Source organism: Lepus europaeus, chromosome 3, assembly GCF_033115175.1.
Source record: "Lepus europaeus isolate LE1 chromosome 3, mLepTim1.pri, whole genome shotgun sequence".
NCBI classification, from domain to species: Eukaryota; Metazoa; Chordata; class Mammalia; order Lagomorpha; family Leporidae; genus Lepus; species Lepus europaeus.
The window spans coordinates 109,082,997-109,101,301 of NC_084829.1; the positions used below are offsets into that span (position 1 = coordinate 109,082,997).

Genomic DNA, 18,305 nt, shown 5'->3' on the forward strand with positions numbered 1-18,305 from the left:
CTCTCTTAATTTTTAAAACATTTTCCAATATCAAGATACCATCACCATGAAAGAAATTATTTGAAATTAACTATGTGTGTTTAAAATAGTTATCACAACAAAAAGGTCACATCTATCATTGAGATTATAACTCAACCTAAAGTACTGAATTAGTTATAATTATTAGTCATTAGTCATTATTTTAACACTTATGCTCTTGGGAGAAAATTAGGGGAAAATATTGTCAGTTAAAATTTCTATAAAATGTGCTTTTTAGGATTACCATTTCAAATAAATTGAGTGTATTTCCTACAGTTTGGTGTTGAAATATTAACATTATAAACTGATTAAAGTTTATGAAACTTGAAATCAGTGATTAGTGTTATATCTTCTTACAAATGAGAAAGCATCACATTTCTACATTCATCCAAAAGAAAAAATGATAAAGCAAAATGTAACAGTGTTGCTATAATCTCTCTTATATAGGAGGTGTGATTATAGTCTCAAAATATCTTTTTAGCCCTGAAATAACCAAATGCTCACAGTAGACTTATTTACTCACCACTATTTTCATCTGCAGTTCCATCTAACTGAGGTATAGAAAGACTGGCTAGAAGCAAACTGTTATCACTCCATTCCATTTCTTCTTCAGAAGAAGAATCATCCTCTTCAGTTGAACTTCTGTGGTTATTTCTGCACAGTGATCTAGAGAATAGTGAGAGTCACTGATATAATCATTACAAAAGAGCATCTCAAATGTAAATAATTTGTGTAGTTTGACTCTACAATAGTATAACAAAAAAACCTAAAACTTGTAACTTAAAAAAAAAGTGCATTTACTTTATTAAAATGTTCATAGTATATGTAAATAGTTATAATAATAAATACAATCCTTTCTTATGAGCTAGAAGACAGCAAAACACATGAATTTGCTGCTCCCCAATATCCTGGGTTATCAGATCTAATCACGTTCTTCCTTATATTCTCTTCATCTTATGCTCAGATATACAAATATAATGGCGATTTCTAAAAAGGTGGCATCCTGCTATAACTTTAAAGTACATAACCATTATATTCTGAATTTAAAAAGAAAATACAAGATGATGAGGGAAGGGACATACAGGTTATGATCAGAAAGAAAATGACAGATATCAGAAAGGAGCTAGGTTACAGGTATTGAGGTATTCTTGTAGGGGCTATAATGTAGGGTTACTGAGGAATTCAAATAGCCTGTGAAGTCCAGATAGTCTCTTTTAAGTTTCATCTCATATTGATACTAACCTGATACCTCCCCTTTCATCTAATTGGGCACACTTTTATTCATACTCAATTTTTTTCTTTCTCTGGTCTCAAAAGTTTAAAAATAATATCTATTATATGCAGAATGGTTTCCTTTAATAAAGCCTTTCAAAAGTCATAAAATAACTGTCCTAAGAGATGAAAGAGACATTGGAGGTCATCTAGTCCAACTTTCTTTCTTTTTCTTTTGACAAGCAGAGTTAGACAGTGAGAGAGAGAGAGAGACAGAGAGAAAGGTCTTCCTTTTCTGTTAGTTCACACCCAAATGGCTGCTATGGCTGGTGCTGCGCTGATCTGAAGCTGGGAGCTAGGCGCTTCCTCCTGGTCTCCCATGCGGGTGCAGGGCCCAAGCACTTGGGCCATCCTCCACTGCCTTCCCGGGCCACAGCAGAGAGCTGGCCTGGAAGAGGAGCAACCGGGACAGAATCTGGCGTGCCAGTGCAGCAGGTGGAGGATTAACCAAGTGAGCCGTGGCGCCGGCCTGACTTCATTTCTGAAACAGTTGGTAGGTGGCTGTCCTTTTCATAATGCAGAGTGAGAACTCTCCCTACCACGTTTGATAAATGTTGTCCAGGTTCCGTTGGGAACATCCGTGTTATCCAAAATCCCTGTTAAATTTTAAAGATGTGGGCCAGAGCCGCAGCTCACTTGGCTAATCCTCCGCCTGGCTTTCTCTCTCTCGCACTAACTCTGCCTGTCAAAGAAGAAAGAAAAAGAAAAAAGAAAAAGAAATGAAATGAAGTCAGACAGAAAATTTCAAAAAACTGTTTAAACCGTTTTCTTGAAGAGACTTCCTCCGCTGCCAAAGATCTTGAATAGCCTCAAGGTCAGTCACCTGGGAGCAATTCTCCACTTTGGGAAGAGAACCACCTTTTTCTAAACTTGCTTACATTTCTGTTTTAATGTCTTTTACAGAACTAGGTCATTTTGGTGTTTTAGGAGTTTTTGAAGAGTTCTTGAACTTCTGATCTTGGTGTTGATGGTTTTGAATCTTTACAATTCTGAATTTATTTCTGTGCATTTTTGGCTGGCACATCTTGTATAGATTTCTTCAGTGGAGCTTTTCAGTTTCTTCTTCATCAAAATTATCCTCTTCCTCCTCCTCGTCCTCTTCATCAGTAGCAAGTTTTACTTTTTTCTTTGGTATCTTGCTGCCACCTCCAGGTACAGACCACTTTCTAGATATCTTAATAGTGTTACATGTCCTCCTCCTCTTCATCTTTTGACTCAGCATCTTTCTCCATAGCTAAGTGCTGCCCTCTAACATGCATAGGCCCTGAACCACACCTCAATCTTAAGACCACAGGTAGTGTTGTTTCTAAGCCCTCAAGGGAAACCATTGGCTGTACAACCGTTTTCAAGTCACCAATGTTACTTTAACTGGATTAGTTTCATAATTCATTACCTCTGCCTTCAACAATGTATATTTCTTCCTTTGTACCAGCCACTACACTGATCATTCTTAAAGATAACTGGTGCTCATTTTTAGCACTGTCAACTTTAAAGTGATCATCTTTGTCAACCTTTGGTTCACAACCAAAAAGATAGTTTTGGGGCCATGGTGGGGGTGGGAGATGTCATTTCCTGGGCTGTCAGCCCTTCCATGGGATCAGGGCATGCACTTAGGTGGAAGATGTAGATAGATACCCAGTGCTGCAAAAGACAGGCATGCAGGACAGAATCACACCAGGGAAAAGCCCCGTTTTTAATGGACCAGCTTTTACTTCTCTATATATGAATATACCCTTGCTATCTCACAGGGTAATCTTTCCAGTTTGGATCTAATTGTAAGTACTTATCTTTCTATGTTACACAAAATTCTATCTTTTCAACTACCACATTTTTCCTGCCTTTGTCCCCTGTAGTCATATGGAATCAGTCTATGTTGTTTTGCCACATGATAACCTTTATAATAGATGAAGACATTTATCAATTGTACCATAATTCCTTTTTAATTAGCCCATTCTTTTCAAATGTTCTTCAAAAGTTAATTGTTTACAGATCATCTAGTTTTCCTTCTTTTCTTTTACTTTCTTGATATTAAAAATTTTTTATTTATTCAAAAGGCAGAATTAGAGAGAGAGAGAGAGACAGAGGTTTTCCATCTGCTGTTTCACTCCCCGGATGGTCTCAATGGCCAGGGCTGGGCCAGGCTGAAGTAAAGCACCAGGAGCTTCATCTGGGTCTTCCATGGTACAGGGGCCCAAGGACTCAGGCATTCCTCCACTGCTTTCTTAGGTACATTAACAGGGAGCTAGACCTGAGGTGGAGCAGCTGGGAATGGAATCAGTTCTTATATGAGATGCTAGCATTGTAGGCAGCAGTTTAACCCATTACACCACAATGCAAGCCCCTACTTTTCTTGATATTCTAAAACTATGGTATACATAGTAGAATGAATTCCTTCTTTTAGAAACTATGCTTCTATTATTCAATCTCTCACTAAAATCTCTTTATGAAATGTTAAGTTTGTTAAACTGGTCCTGACTTTCACAGACTTGGTACAGCCAATTAACATGTAAGCATAAATTAAATCATAGGTTAAAACCATGCCTATTTTTATAGTAGAGACTATGTTACAGAGATGACTATAACATCACATCTGGAGATTTTCATACCTTGATGTATTAAGTAGAAAATACTTATATACAGATGAATACTAAATTTATGGATACCTTTTTTCACTTTTCGAATAATGGCTTTGGGGCGGACAATTTCAAACACAGACTCTAGAAGTTTGCCTACAGAGGTTTAAAGCAGCAGCATATACAATCTTTTATACTCAGAGGCTTAATTTTTCCTATACACAGATAATACAACTCAGGGACAAACTCAAACCAATCAAGCTCATAGAGACTAATTTAGAAAACCTCATTGTGGGGCTGGCGCTGTGGTGTAGCGGGTAAAGCCGCCGCCTGCAGTGCCAGCATCCCATATGGGTGCCAATTCAAGTCCTGGCTGGTCCACTTCCGATCCAGTTCTCTGCTATGGCCTGGAAAGCAGTAGAAGATGGCCCAAGACTTGGGCCCCTGACCCATGTGGGAGACCCAGAAGAAGCTCCTGACTCCTGACTTTGGATTGGCATAGTTCAGACCGTTGCGGTCATCTGGGGAGTGAACCAGCGGATAGAAGACCTCTCTCTCTCTCTCTCTCTTTAACTCTGCCTTTCAAATAAATAAATAAATCATAAAAAAAAAAAAGAAAGAAAACCACATCTTACTCATTTATATTGAGAAATTAGTTCTAGAGTACCAGTGTTTGCTTCAGAGTTTATTTGCTTTAAATATTCAAATCCATCAACCTAATCAGATTTGTAAGCCATTCCTTGCCTTCAACCTGACTCTATACATTGCTGTTCTAATACATAGCCATTTAACTCTTAGAGGGCATCCTTTCTAAGTCTGCAGTCCAGAAATACTTTGATTTTGCCCCACTTATTACTCACATATGTTAATACTATATATATAAACAGATGATTTTTTTAGAAGTAAATCTTTCTCTTTTTTAACTTATTTAATAAATATAAATTTCCAAAGTACAACTTTTGGATTAAAGCGGCTTTCCCCCCCATAACCTCCTTCCCACTTGCAACCATCCCATCTCCCACTCCCTCTCCCATCCCATTCACATCAAGATTCATTTTCAATTATCTTTATATACTGAAGATCAACTTAGTATTTACTAAGTAAAGATTTCAACAGTTTGTACCCACACAGACACACAAAGTATAGAGTACTGTTTTAGTAGTAGTTTTACCATTAATTCACATAGTACAACACATTAAGGACAGAGATCCTATATGGGGAGTAAATGCACAGTGACTACCGTTGTTGATTTAACAACTGACACTTTTATTTATGACGTCAGTAATCACCCAAGCCTCTTGTCATGAGCTGCCAAGACTATGAAAGCCTCTTGAGTTTACCAACTCTGATCTTATCTTAGACAAGGCCATAGTCAAAGTGGAAGTTCTCTCCTCCCTTCAGAGAAAGGTACCTCCTTCTTTGATGGCCTGTTCTTTCCACTGGGATCTCACTCGCAGAGATCTTTCATTTAGGTCTCTCTCTCTTTTTTTTTTTTTGCCACAGAGTCTTGGCTTTCCATGCCTGAGAAATTCTCATGGGCTTTTTAGCCAGATCTGAATGCCTTAAGGGCTGATGCTGAGGCCAGAGTGCTGTTTAGGACATCTGCTGTGTATCCCGCTTCCCATGTTGGATCATTCTCTCCCTTTTTAATTATATCAGTTAGTATTAGCAGACTCTAGTCTTGTTTATGTGATCCCTTTGACTCTTAATCCTATCATTATGATCAGTTATATGAGCTGAAACTGATCACTTGGACTAGTGAGATGGCATTGGTACATGCCACCTTGATGGGACTGAATTGGAATCCCCTGGCACCTTTCTAACTCTACCATTAAGGGTAAGTCCGAGTGAGCATGTGCCGAACTGCACATCTCCTCCCTCTCTTATTCCCACTCTTATATTTAACAGGATCACTTTTCAGTTAAATTTAAATGCCTAAGAATAATTGTGTGTTAAAGAGTTCAACCAATGGTATTAAGTAGAACAAAAAAATACTAAAAAGAATAAAATAGTAAGTTGTTCCTCGACAGTCAGGACAAGGGCTGATCAAGTCACTGTTAGAAGTAACTCTTTCAAGCCGGCGCCGCGGCTCACTAGGCTAATCCTCCGCCTTGCGGCACTGGCACACCGGGTTCTAGTCCCGGTCGGGGCACCGATCCTGTCCCGGTTGCCCCTCTTCCAGGCCAGCTCTCTGCTGTGGCCAGGGAGTGCAGTGGAGGATGGCCCAAGTCCTTGGGCCCTGCACCCGCATGGGAGACCAGGAGAAGCACCTGGCTCCTGCCATCGGATCAGTGCGGTGCGCCGGCCACAGCGCGCCTACCGCGGCGGCCGTTGGAGGGTGAACCAACGGCAAAAGGAAGACCTTTCTCTCTGTCTCTCTCTCACTGTCCACTCTGCCTGTCAAAAAAAAAAAAAAAAAGAAGTAACTCTTTCAAAATATAACCAAATTTTATTTTGCTTGGAACATGAAGTATGAGTATGCCACCTGAAAAACAAGCCAGTACTTAAAAGAGTTTTAAATAATTCAATGTAGTTCATAAGGCATTTCATATTATGAATAGTAATTAGAGAACAATGATAATGACAAAATAAGTTATTAAAATAACTAAAACAACTTGTAAAGGTACCTTTTTTTGGCACAATGTTCTTCAATATTGCTGTCCCATCTCTGGGACATCACCAAACTAAGCTCCATTTCCTCTTTTTCAATTTGTGGTTCATTTTCTTCATCATCACTATTTTGGAGATTTTTAGTGTTTCCAAAGGAGCAACATGAAGATGACATTCTATTTCTTTCTCCCTGATAGCCATCACTTTCCAAACCAGCAAGAAGATGTACCAAAGATTCATCAGGACTACTGCCCACTATAAAACAAATGAGGCAATCACCAACAAATATCTTACATTTTATAAATAATCCAACAATTTAGATCAATTACAAAATAATAATATCACAGATGCCAGCACATGGTAAAAGATTGCAATTGGTATGGTTCTCCCTTCAAAGTGTGATCCTTGGAGTATCTGCTTTAGAATAATTTAGTGACTTCATTAAAAAGGAGATTCTTAGACCTCAACCCACTTTGACTGAAAGAGAATTTCTGGGATAGGATTCAGGAATATGCATTTTGATGGATGGCCCAAGTATTTGTTACACTTAAGCTAGGAGCATGAAACTAAACTTGGTCACAAGTGTTCAAGATAAATATAAAACATGTAATAAATGCATGAATTAATGCCAAAAAAGTACCTTAGAAATTATGTACTTTATCCCTCACTTAAGCTGTAATTCAGTTTATAGGATAATCAAAGGAAATTTGTAGTTGAAAAATACAAGACAGCTTTAAAAGTGGTTAACTGTTTACTTAGAAAACCACTTCGTATATTCTAGGATTGCTAAAATAAGAAAGATAGATAACATCAAGAGTTGACAGGATGTGAAGAAACTGGAAGTCTCATATATGGCTGGTCAGACTGTAAAATGGTATAGCCATTAGCAGTTCCTCAAAGGTTAAACATAAAATTACCACATGTAATATCATCATTTATGTATTTGGTTTTCATCCCCATTTCATGGCACACAAACTCCTAAAAACTTTGTAATCTTCTAAGTAATATGAGGTTTTTATTTATCTAGTTGAGAGGCAGAAAGAGAGAGAGAAAGAGAGAGCATGTGAGCAAGATAGAAGGAATATGTGCAAGAGAGATCTCATCCCCTGGTTCACTCCCCAAATGCCTGTAACGACTGGGATAGTGCTGAGGGTCATGAAGCCAATCCAGGTGTTCCATGTGGATAGCAGGAACCCAATTACTTTAGCCATCAATATCACTGCTGCCTCCTAGAGTCTGCATTAGCAAGAAGCTGGAATCAGGAGCCAGTGCTGGGTATCAAAGCCAGCTACTCCAATGTGGGACAAAGGAGTCTTAACCACTAGAATAATGCTTGCTGGGTGTTGAGTGTGTGGTGAATGTGTGTGCACATGTATGCACACATGCGCTAATAGGGCTATAAACAATAATCATCTCAAAAATGTCAATTTTACTTGTTATATTTTTAAATCATTCATTTCTTAACCTAGAAATCTAATTTATTTTCCTGCTTTATAAGTAAAAACATTAGTATTAGCAAATTACATAGGAATGTATCTCATCACTGTCCCATTTTTCAATTCCTTAACTTTGCCCAAGTTCCCTTCTTCACTATTTTTATAACTAGAATGCAATTTAAAATATATTAGTATATATATTTATTCAGATGGAGAAATAAAACATTTTAGACTATAAATCTCATTATTTCAGTGTGAACTTAGGATGATTTTTTTCTTGCATGTGGCTATTCATCTACACTTGATCCTAGCCAAAAGGCCAAAATGTGATGGCTATTCATCTAAAAAGAAAAAGAGCTCCCTACCCCTGTTTATAATACAAGTGTGTACAATAATTTTGGAATTGTCTATAAACAGTCAATTTATATTTCATTCTGATGAAAATGTCAATAGCAAAGAAAGGATAGTGTATGCAGCTGGGATCACATTCAACACTATAAAAATGAAAAAAGCAACAAAGGAAAAAACATAATCACTATACTAAGCAAAATAAGAGGCATGAAGTTTAATGATATCTTACTCTATACAATGAAATTTTAAATAAATTTCTGCAAAAGATGTCAGTAGGTTAGACTAAATTATCAGAAATATTGTAAATAGTTTATGATGCTGATGAAAATGCATTTAGTATGATTCAAAGACAATTAGAAATAACTGCTGTGTGCTATGCTAGTTAAAAATTAATGGTTTGAAAGGCACTGTCCCGTGAAATTTCTGATACTAAGCAAGAAAAACAAAACAAAACCAACCTTAATGTTCTTAATGTGCTTAACTTTGGAGAATGCTAATACAAAATAAATGCCTTTACTATCCTGAAGAAATATGGTTTTACCCCAAAGTTTATAAAATTATTTTCTTTCACAACTGTTTTTCACAAACTGATGTAGAAAATAAACGAAGCTACCTGATTTAATCCAGAGCTTTACTGTTATTACACTCAGTATTTGCTGAACATGCAACATTAATCTCTTCAAGTCAAAGAAAAATATATTTCCTCTGAACACACAAACTTCCAGTGATTTAAAATACTGAATATTTATGGTAGCATTGTTACTTACTGAAACTTGGTGACTCACTCAGTCTTTGGGTCAAAGGCTGAAAAGTCTGACTATGTTCCATAAGGTTCAAAATTGCTTCTTCATTAATAACAGCTTCCTCCACTTCATGTCTAGCGTGACCTTAAGATGACAAAGAACACAAAAACATTAAAGCAATAGTCTAAATCTAAAATTTATCACTTAGAATTTGTGCAAATTGGGAAGCATTATAATGTAATCCTAATTAAAAATCTAGAAGCATTAGTAACATGTTACATAAAAATGTAATAAAACATAATTTAAAAACCACAGGAATATTTAACCAGCCACATGGATTAATAAAAAACAAAAAACCCAAAAATTCCTTGGACTATATGGATCACCAAGGATTTATAATCTAATGCTTTCAATTCTGTTTAATACATATAGACAGTTACAAACACTAGAAAAGAAAACACCAATTATTATTTGAGTAAAAAAATTCTTTATTCTCTATGATTCAAAAACAAAAAATAAATTCATTTTTACACTAATTTTATAATTTTCAGAAAACTTTCCCTTTGCTATGTAAAAAAACTAGTCTTTCAACCAGTAATCTTTAAAGAGGAACTAATGCACAGAAGAATTAAATAATTTTAAGAACAAAGGTAAAATAAATCCCATATTATAACCCACTCAAAGAAACAAACAAAGAAAAAAAAAAGCACAAAGTAGTACAGGGGGAAAAAGTTTACACAGAAAAAATGACAGGCAGTTAATATGAGAATTAACTTGAAAATAGTTCTCGGAGCCGGCGCTGTGGCGCAGCGGGTTAAAGCTCTGGCCTGAAGAGCTGGCATCCCATATGGGTGCCAGTTTTAGTCCCAGCTGCCCCTCTTCCAATCCAGCTCTCTGCTATTGCCTGGGAAAGCAGTAGAACATGGCCCAAGTCCTTGGGCCGCTGCACCCACGTGAGAGACGTGGAAGAGGCTCCTGGCTCCTGGCTTTGGATTGGTGTAGCTCTGGCCGTTGCAGCCATCTGGGGAGTGAACTAGTGATGGAAGACACCTCTCTCTCTCTCTCTCTCTCCCTCCCTCCCTCCCTCTCTCTAAGTAACTCTATCTTTCAAATAAATAAAATAAATCAAAAAAAAAAAAAAAAGAAAGAAAGAAAATAGTTCTTCCTTGGATCAAGTTTTATTTATTTTCATCTAATTGGAAAGCATAACAAAAGAAGAGAGCCAGAGAGGGGAAAGGAGAAGGAGGAGAGGGAAAGGAAAGGAGAGACAGAGTGACAGATCTTCCATCCACTTTTTCACTCCCCAAATGCTTAAGCAAAGAGCCCCCAACTCCATCTGGATTTCCTACATGAGTGGCAGGGAGTCAAGCACTTGAGCCATTATCTGCTGCTCTCCATGGTTGCACATTAGCAGGAAACTAGAGATGGGAAGTGGAGCAGGGAATCAAATCTGGGCACTCTGGTATAGTATTTGGGCGTCCTATACAGCAGCTTACTACTGTGCCAAATGCTCATCCCACTAAAAACATTTTAATATACTCATCACATTACCTAAGTAAAAGACACACTGTTTACCCCAATAAATTTAGAAAAGGACATTAGGTAATATTTAATTTACTTATCTACTCATAACTTGAGAAACAAGAAACTTTTTAGCAAACAAGAATTAAAAGGGATATTAATTTGATTAAAGTATGTCTACCAAGATTCTGTACTAAATTCCATTTCTAACAAAAATATAGAATGTATTCCATTTAAAGTCAGGAAAAAGACTTAACATTTCTATCAATACTATGCAGAATTATTTGGCATTACATTAAGACATGAAAATAAAAATTCTAAGTATGGGGAAGGAAGAAATAAATTTGCACATAATGACACTATATATGGAACATCCAAGGGAAAATACATCTAAACCATTAACGCTAATAAAGGTTGCTGGATAAAAGACTAGTAGGTCAATGAAGTTCCCTAATACCAGAAAGATACACTTTTTGAAGGATAAAATTTAACAACTGTAACAATTATATGGTACCTGGAAAATATATATGGTAATTTCACAAAGAATTATAAGATGTTATTGAAAAACACGAAAAAAGATAATAAATAAAATTAGAAATATATCATGTTTATAGATGAGATCACTTGATACAGAAACAATAAAAATGTTCTTAAACCAGTCTACAAATTCAATGAAATTTCCAATAATACCCCAACAGGAGTCTTCCCAGAAATAAAACAACATACTCCTAAAATTTGTCTGAGGGAGTTTTTTTTTTTTTTAAGATTTATTTATTTTATTTGAAAGGCAGAGTTACAGAGAGAGGGAAAGAGAGAGAGAGAGAGAGAGAGAGAGAGAATCAATCTTCCATTCGCTGATTCACTCCCCAAATGGCCACAATGGCTGGGGCTGAGCCAAGCCAAAGCCAGGAGCTTCTTCTGGTTGTCACATGTGGGTGTAGGAGCCCAGGGACATGGGCCATCTTTGGTTGCTTTCCCAGGCACGTTAGCAGGGAGCTGGATCGGAAAGAGAGCAGCCTGGACTCCAACTGGTGCCCATATGGGATGGCAGTGCCACAGGCAGTGTCACAGGCCTAACCTGTTATGCCTCAACATTGGCTCCAAGGGAGGCTTTTTAAAGTATCAAGAGTAGACAATTTTGGCTGGCGCCGTGGCTCAACAGGCTAATTCTCCGCCTTGCGGCGCCAGCACACCGGGTTCTAGTCCCGGTCGGTGCGCCGGATTCTGTCCCAGTTGCCCCTCTTCCAGGCCAGCTCTCTGCTATGGCCCGGTAGTGCAGTGGAGGATGGCCCAGGATAAGCACCTGGCTCCTGCCATCGGATCAGCATGGTGCGCCGGCCAAAGCACACCGGCCACGGCGGCCATTGGAGAGTGAACCAACGGCAAAGGAAGACCTTTCTCTCTGTCTCTCTCTCTCACTGTCCACTCTGCACTCTGCCTGTCAAAAAAAAAAAAAAAAAAAAAAAAAGAGTAGACAATTTTGAAGCCTATTAAAGGAAGAGCTGCCCTGATAAGATGTTATAAAGCAACAGGAAATATAAAAAAGCATATTAACACAGTTTGGAAAAGGACAGGGGTAGAGGAATTCAGTGAGATTAAACACCATTCAATAAATATGTTGGCACAACTAACCGAAATAAAATTTCATATGAACTGAATTAAAAGTGAAAAACCAAACTGTAGGCATACATAAGCCTCAGAATAAATAATTCAGAGGAAACTTTAATAATAGTACGTATAGGTTCATAAAGCAGGTAGAAAGCCAAACCTTCAAGGACAGTACTGGCAAACTCAACACTAAAATTGGAGATATACAAAGCACTAAAAATAAAGATACATTTTTTAAAAAAGGAAAAAAGAAGCTAAGCATTTTTCAAGGACTTTTAAGAGAGAAACCTAGAGTAGGAGAAAGTATCTCTACAGGAAATATAACTGATAAAGGTTAAATATCTAGAAAATATGGGGAATTTTTACAAATCAGTGAGAATAAAGACTCAACAGAAAATGAGCAATAAATATGAATAAGTAAACATGAATAAGGAATTCCAAATGGCCATTAAAGAATCTCAAACTTACTGGTAATCAAGAAATGCAGATTGAAATAAGTAGATACCATTTCAACGAACTGTAGTGACAAAAAGTTTTATATGTATTATTTGATACAAGCAAATATTTTTGAGGTGCTCTTTGCCTATGAAAATTGCATATGAAACACAGTGACTCCTGAGTATAATTTTCATTATTCCTTTATTTACCAGTCATGTATGGGCTAAATGCGTTACAGAAATACCATTAGAACAGATGCTGTCTAGGTAGAGGACAATATACACATCCTAACATCCGAAGTGAAAAACATCTAATACTTGTAGAGAAACGGACAAAATGTTTAGTTTTAAAATGGAACACTAATCAGCAGCTAATATTAATGAATAAGAAAAAATTTCAAAGTTACAATGTTTACCTAAAAAGATGCTCAACATTAGTAAGGAGGGAAATGAAAAAAACCACAGATGGTATCTCTTTTACAACAGGATGATTCATTTAAAAAGATAGATAATAATAAATGTTAATGAGAATGTGTTGAGCCACACAGAAAAAAAAAATAAAGCCGCTTTGGAAAAAGCTTTATTAACAAATTAAATACAAGTTTACCATATAGCTTAACAATTCTACTCATTGGTATCCACTCAAGAGAAATGAAAACATATTCCTATATCATATAAATGTTCACAGCAACATTATTCCTTAATTTTTTCTCTGCAAAAGTAATCTCTGTAGTGATATTTTTTTCTCAAATTTGTTTAACTTGCTATTATTTCCGTTACTTTGCAACTCCTTCATATTTATTATATACTTCATGTTTTACTATGTATAGCAAGCAGCATTATTGTAACAGTCCAAAGTGAAAACAAATATCCATCAACCAATAAATGAATTAACAAAACATATCCACACAAATGGAATACTACTCAGCAACAAAAAGGAATGGAAACACTGATATTTACTACAACACTGATAAACTTTGGAAGTATTTTGCTAAGTGAAAGAACCGAGGTACAAAAGACTGCATGTTGTATGACTTCATTTATAGCATTTATCTAGAAAAGGTAAATGTAGACAGACAAGAAAGTAGATTACTGGTTACTCGGAACTAGAGGTAAGAGCAGTCATAAATATAAATGGACCCAAAGGATCTTTGGGCTGACAGAAATGTTCTAAAATTGGATTGTGGAATTCTTCATGCTATTCTGTAAATTTACCATGGACCACTCACTGAATTATACACTTAAAAATGAGTGAAGGTTATGCTATGGAAAAACCTCAAATAAGTTGCTTAAAACTATAATGTTGAATGAAAACAGTAAGTTGGTTAAACTAGGCCAAGTAGGATTCTGTTTACACAAAATTTAAAACCTGAAATAGTAGTATATATTGTCATAGTATATATAAAAATTGTTATAGTATAAATTCAAAATCACATATGGTAACAGTTTATATCAACTACAGGATGGTGCTTATCTTTATAAATGTAGGTAGAGGACTAGAAAAGAGGTTTTTTGCCATGTTCATGTTTACTTTTTAGGAAAACACACCCTAGCAAACTCAGTAAAATATTGTATCTCAGTGCAGATACACAGATGGCAGTTGTAGCATTTTCTGTATACCATGATACCACAGATGTCTTGAAAAGATAACCTCACCTTTGCTCGACTCCACATCTTTATGAACTTCTACCATATTGGCTGGTGTACAATGAAGCATTTCAGGAGACAGAATCTCAGAGTGTAGTGTTAACTCAGCAGAGAATTCCTGGGATCCATCACTGTAGTCCACAGATCCTGATAATGTTCTGCTTAATTAAAACATATCTTTTATAAAAAAAATTAGATAACAAATGCAATAAAATTTTTTCTAAAATCTATAATAATCACTTACACAGAGAAATCATTCTGTTTGAGAATTTCCTGAAGTCTCTTCTGAAATTTTTTTTCACTTTCTGTTGCTGGCACAAACCTGCAATCTTTTAATTTTAACAATGTATTAAAAATTGAATATAGCAAATGCCTGAAATGTTTTGCTTTCTTCTAAAGTAGCTTTGAAAATGGTGGCACATTCCTATTTTTCGCTTGACATATATAATACCACATCATGTAGTTCTATTATAGAATCAAACAAAAGGAAAATGATTTTTATTGCAGTTACAAAATTAAAGACTTAAAATCAGTTCAAGATAAGTTCTATAATTATAACCTAAAATCTAAAATACACTGTTCTCAACTTATATACATATCACATACTTTGAAACTAAAAATCTTCACTTTATCAGATATATTTCTACTTTAAAAGGCACTAAAAATTCATCAAAACATTTTTACATTACTTGCTTAATAAAATTTTAATATTTTAGTTGGACTTCAATATAGGGTTACTATTGTATTGCAAATATGTATGCCTTTTTAAGTGTGTCCTCTAATCTTTTACCTTTCTTTTAAAGATTTATTTTAACTTTTTGAAAGGCAGAGTTACAGAGAGAGGGAGGGAGACAGAGATCTTCCATCTGCTGGCTCACTCTCCGAATGACTGCAACAGTTGGAGCTTGGCCAGGTTGAAGCCAGGAGGCAGGGCTTGCATATAAGTCTCCAAAGTGGATGCAGGGCCCAAGCACTTGGGCCAATCTCTGCTGCTTTCCCAGGCCATTAGCAGGCAGCTGGGTCAGAAGTAGAACAGTTAGGACATGAATCTGTGCCTTTTGGGATATCAGTGTTGCAGGCAGTGGCTTAACCTGCTATGCTACAATGCTGGCCCTAATTTTTTACCTTTATTTTAAGTTTTTTTATTGTATCCATAGTGTTTATTGAAGTTCCCTCAAATTCTGCATGAATGTAACAGTGATTAATAATATGAAAATATTTTCTTTCAAGCTGTTCATATTTATCAAAGTGAGAACTTATGTGACATACCCAGAAACAATTTAGCAATAATATTTCACAGATTACTTTTCAAAGCTTAATTAACTAGGCAGTGTTTCTAAGTTGGGATTCATAGTTTTCTAAGTTTTCTACATCTCATGAGGAAACACAGAGGTCTGTAATATGGAATATGTCAATTTCTTATGGAGAGAAGCAGACAGGGACACTTTGGAAATTACTGTAAAGGTAAAGAATTTTCTGGTTGTACAGGAATCGATAGGAAAAATACATAGAAAAATGAAAGGTAATTTGAAAAGTAAAATCAAATGTCAAAGGAGAAACTAAAGGTTAACCCTGCTCCATTAAAATGTTTAGTTTTAAAATTCTCAGAGTACCATTGTTTTATACCTTGTGATTCAGGTTGGCTGATTTGAGAAGTTTCATTTCTGTTTCTACGCCGCTGCTTTTCATCCTCCCATATGGCCTGTAAACCAGGGTTTCCACCAATCTGAGCTGTAATCACAATAATACGTCAATGCGACAAGGATCAAAGTTAAAAAAATACTTGCTTTTAAAAAAAATCAAACTTTTCATCATAAACTTTGCCTTTTAACAACAAGTACCTAGTTTATATTATAATATAGACAAACTAAAAAAAATCAAACTTTTCGGCCGGCGCCGTGGCTCAACAGGCTAATCCTCCGCCTTGCGGCGCCGGCATACCGGGTTCTAGTCCCGGTTGGGGCACCGATCCTGTCCCGGTTGCCCCTCTTCCAGGCCAGCTCTCTGCTGTGGCCAGGGAGTGCAGTGGAGGATGGCCCAAGTGCTTGGGCTCTGCACCCCATGGGAGACCAGGATAAGCACCTGGCTCCTGCCATCGGAACAGCGCGGTGCGCCGGCCGCAGCGCGCTACCACGGCGGCCATTGGAGGGTGAACCAACGGCAAAAGGAAGACCTTTCTCTCTGTCTCTCTCTCACTGTCCACTCTGCCTGTCAAAAAAAAAAAAAAAAAAAAAATCAAACTTTTCATCATAAACTTTGTCTTTAAGAACAAGTACCTAGTTTATATTATAATATGGACAAACTATCTCACCCTACATTTATTACTTTACTTTTTAGTTTTCTTGTACCTAGTTTATATTATAATATGGACAAACTATCTCACCCTACATTTATTACTTTACTTTTTAGTTTTCTTCTATATTTATTATGATACTTCTTTTTTGTTTTCTTCCTACAGGTATTCTGTGGTTCAACACCAAGAACCCAGTAAGTGCTTAAAATACTAATATTTGATGACAGCCAATAAATCTAATCATCCTCTCCCTGTTATATGATCTGAAAGCAAAAGGCAGAATATATGAAATTATTTTATATTGGCTACCTTTACTTAGTATTTTAGCTTCATATCCATACAAGCATACTCATATAAATGAAAAAAAAAAAAAGGCAATCTTGTAAGTACAGAAACACTCTACATAACATTTGCTTCCCTAATTTTCCACTCTACTTTGGTCACTGACTTTTTTCATTGAATGTAAAAGGCAGACGGACAAACAGAGGTCTTTGATCTGTTGGTTTATTCCTGGACCAGTCAGGCTGGTCTACCCCACATCCAGGAATTTGGATCTCCATCTGGGTTGCCAGTCTGGGTTGCCCACATGGGTGGCAGGAAGTCATGTATTTGGGTCACCACCTATTGCCTCCCTGGGTGAGCATTATCAGGAAACCAGAATTGGAAGCATAGCTGGGACTCAAACGTAAGCACTCTGATATAGGATGTGGAAATCCCAAGTGGGTGTCTTAACAGTTGCGCAAATTGTCTGCCCCTGGGTCACTGATTTTTAAAAATAAAAACATATATTAAGAATAACTGTGTATATGCCTTCAATGTCCAGCCGATTTAAGATGTCAGCAGCTACAGCATCCACTTCTAATTCACATGTACTCTGTGGTTCAACACCTTCCAGTATTAAAGAGCTGCAAGAAAAAGAAGATAACAAAAAGTATGATGATTATGCTAGGCTAAACTCTGCTAAGATTTTTTTCTTACTTACACAAAAGTTCATGTTCAGGTAGTAGTTAGAAAGTCTGATGACATTAAACATTCACAATTATTCATGACATAATTGATGCTGTGTGTGAAAATATAAAGGGAATACAGGATAAGAAAATTAGAAAATCTACTATATTGAAGACTCTGGGATCTTTTGCTGTATATTCTTCATGTTTTGGTTAATTAGATTACATACATAAGGAATAGACAATGTTTCAGCATATGATCATACCCAGGGCAGAATGACACTGGTTATCAAAAAACATACACATAAAATCAGTTGCCTAGAGGCCCCCTTCTCAGCTATCATAGATGACTTTCAAACATTTAGGAGAGAACACACAACCAGAAATAATGGAAGGGAAGCATAATGAAAAGTAGGCAAATGGTACTCACTATTCTTCCTGCTCTCAACTAATAACTGAGCTGGACAATGCTTTAAAATTCCTCATAACCATAAAACTGATAAACCACATGAATGTTCCAATAGTGGGATCCTAGCTAGGAAAAGTGATGCCATCACAGTCATTAATTTTAATGGGAACTCCAGAAAGGTGTTTACCACTAATGTTCTTTGATTCAAAAGCCTTTTTTTTTTAAGCAGAGAATCAGAGCCACAAAAGTTTAGAATGATACCACATGTTCCTGCATGACACAATGAATAGAAAACTAGCATGGATCCCAGTTTACTCATTCCAAAATAACATGTCCAACAAAAACAGACATTAAATGAAAGGGGATATCTATGATTTTACTTGCAAGTGGCTTATTTCATTTGATTTGAAACACTTTTAATGTTGTAAGAGAAATGTATT

General features: G+C 36.4%; 1 protein-coding gene and 1 pseudogene across 5 annotated transcripts in view; both read right to left on the reverse strand.

Moving 5' to 3' along the window:
* REV3L (REV3 like, DNA directed polymerase zeta catalytic subunit) overlaps positions 1–18,305 on the reverse strand; it is a 190,285-nt gene that overhangs the window by 74,601 nt on the left and 97,379 nt on the right. For 4 of the 5 annotated variants that reach the window (XM_062186619.1, XM_062186616.1, XM_062186620.1 and 1 more), the window contains 7 exons: positions 17,320–17,414; positions 15,843–15,947; positions 14,461–14,545; positions 14,226–14,377; positions 9,028–9,147; positions 6,491–6,728; positions 542–684 (listed from right to left, as the gene is read on the reverse strand). In XM_062186619.1, the coding sequence (XP_062042603.1) occupies positions 542–684; positions 6,491–6,728; positions 9,028–9,147; positions 14,226–14,377; positions 14,461–14,545; positions 15,843–15,947; positions 17,320–17,414 (938 nt within the window). The remainder of the gene's footprint in view (positions 1–541; positions 685–6,490; positions 6,729–9,027; positions 9,148–14,225; positions 14,378–14,460; positions 14,546–15,842; positions 15,948–17,319; positions 17,415–18,305) is intronic. The other variant, XM_062186618.1, reaches the window with a different exon arrangement.
* On the reverse strand, positions 2,021–2,828 carry LOC133757046 (nucleophosmin-like; annotated as a pseudogene).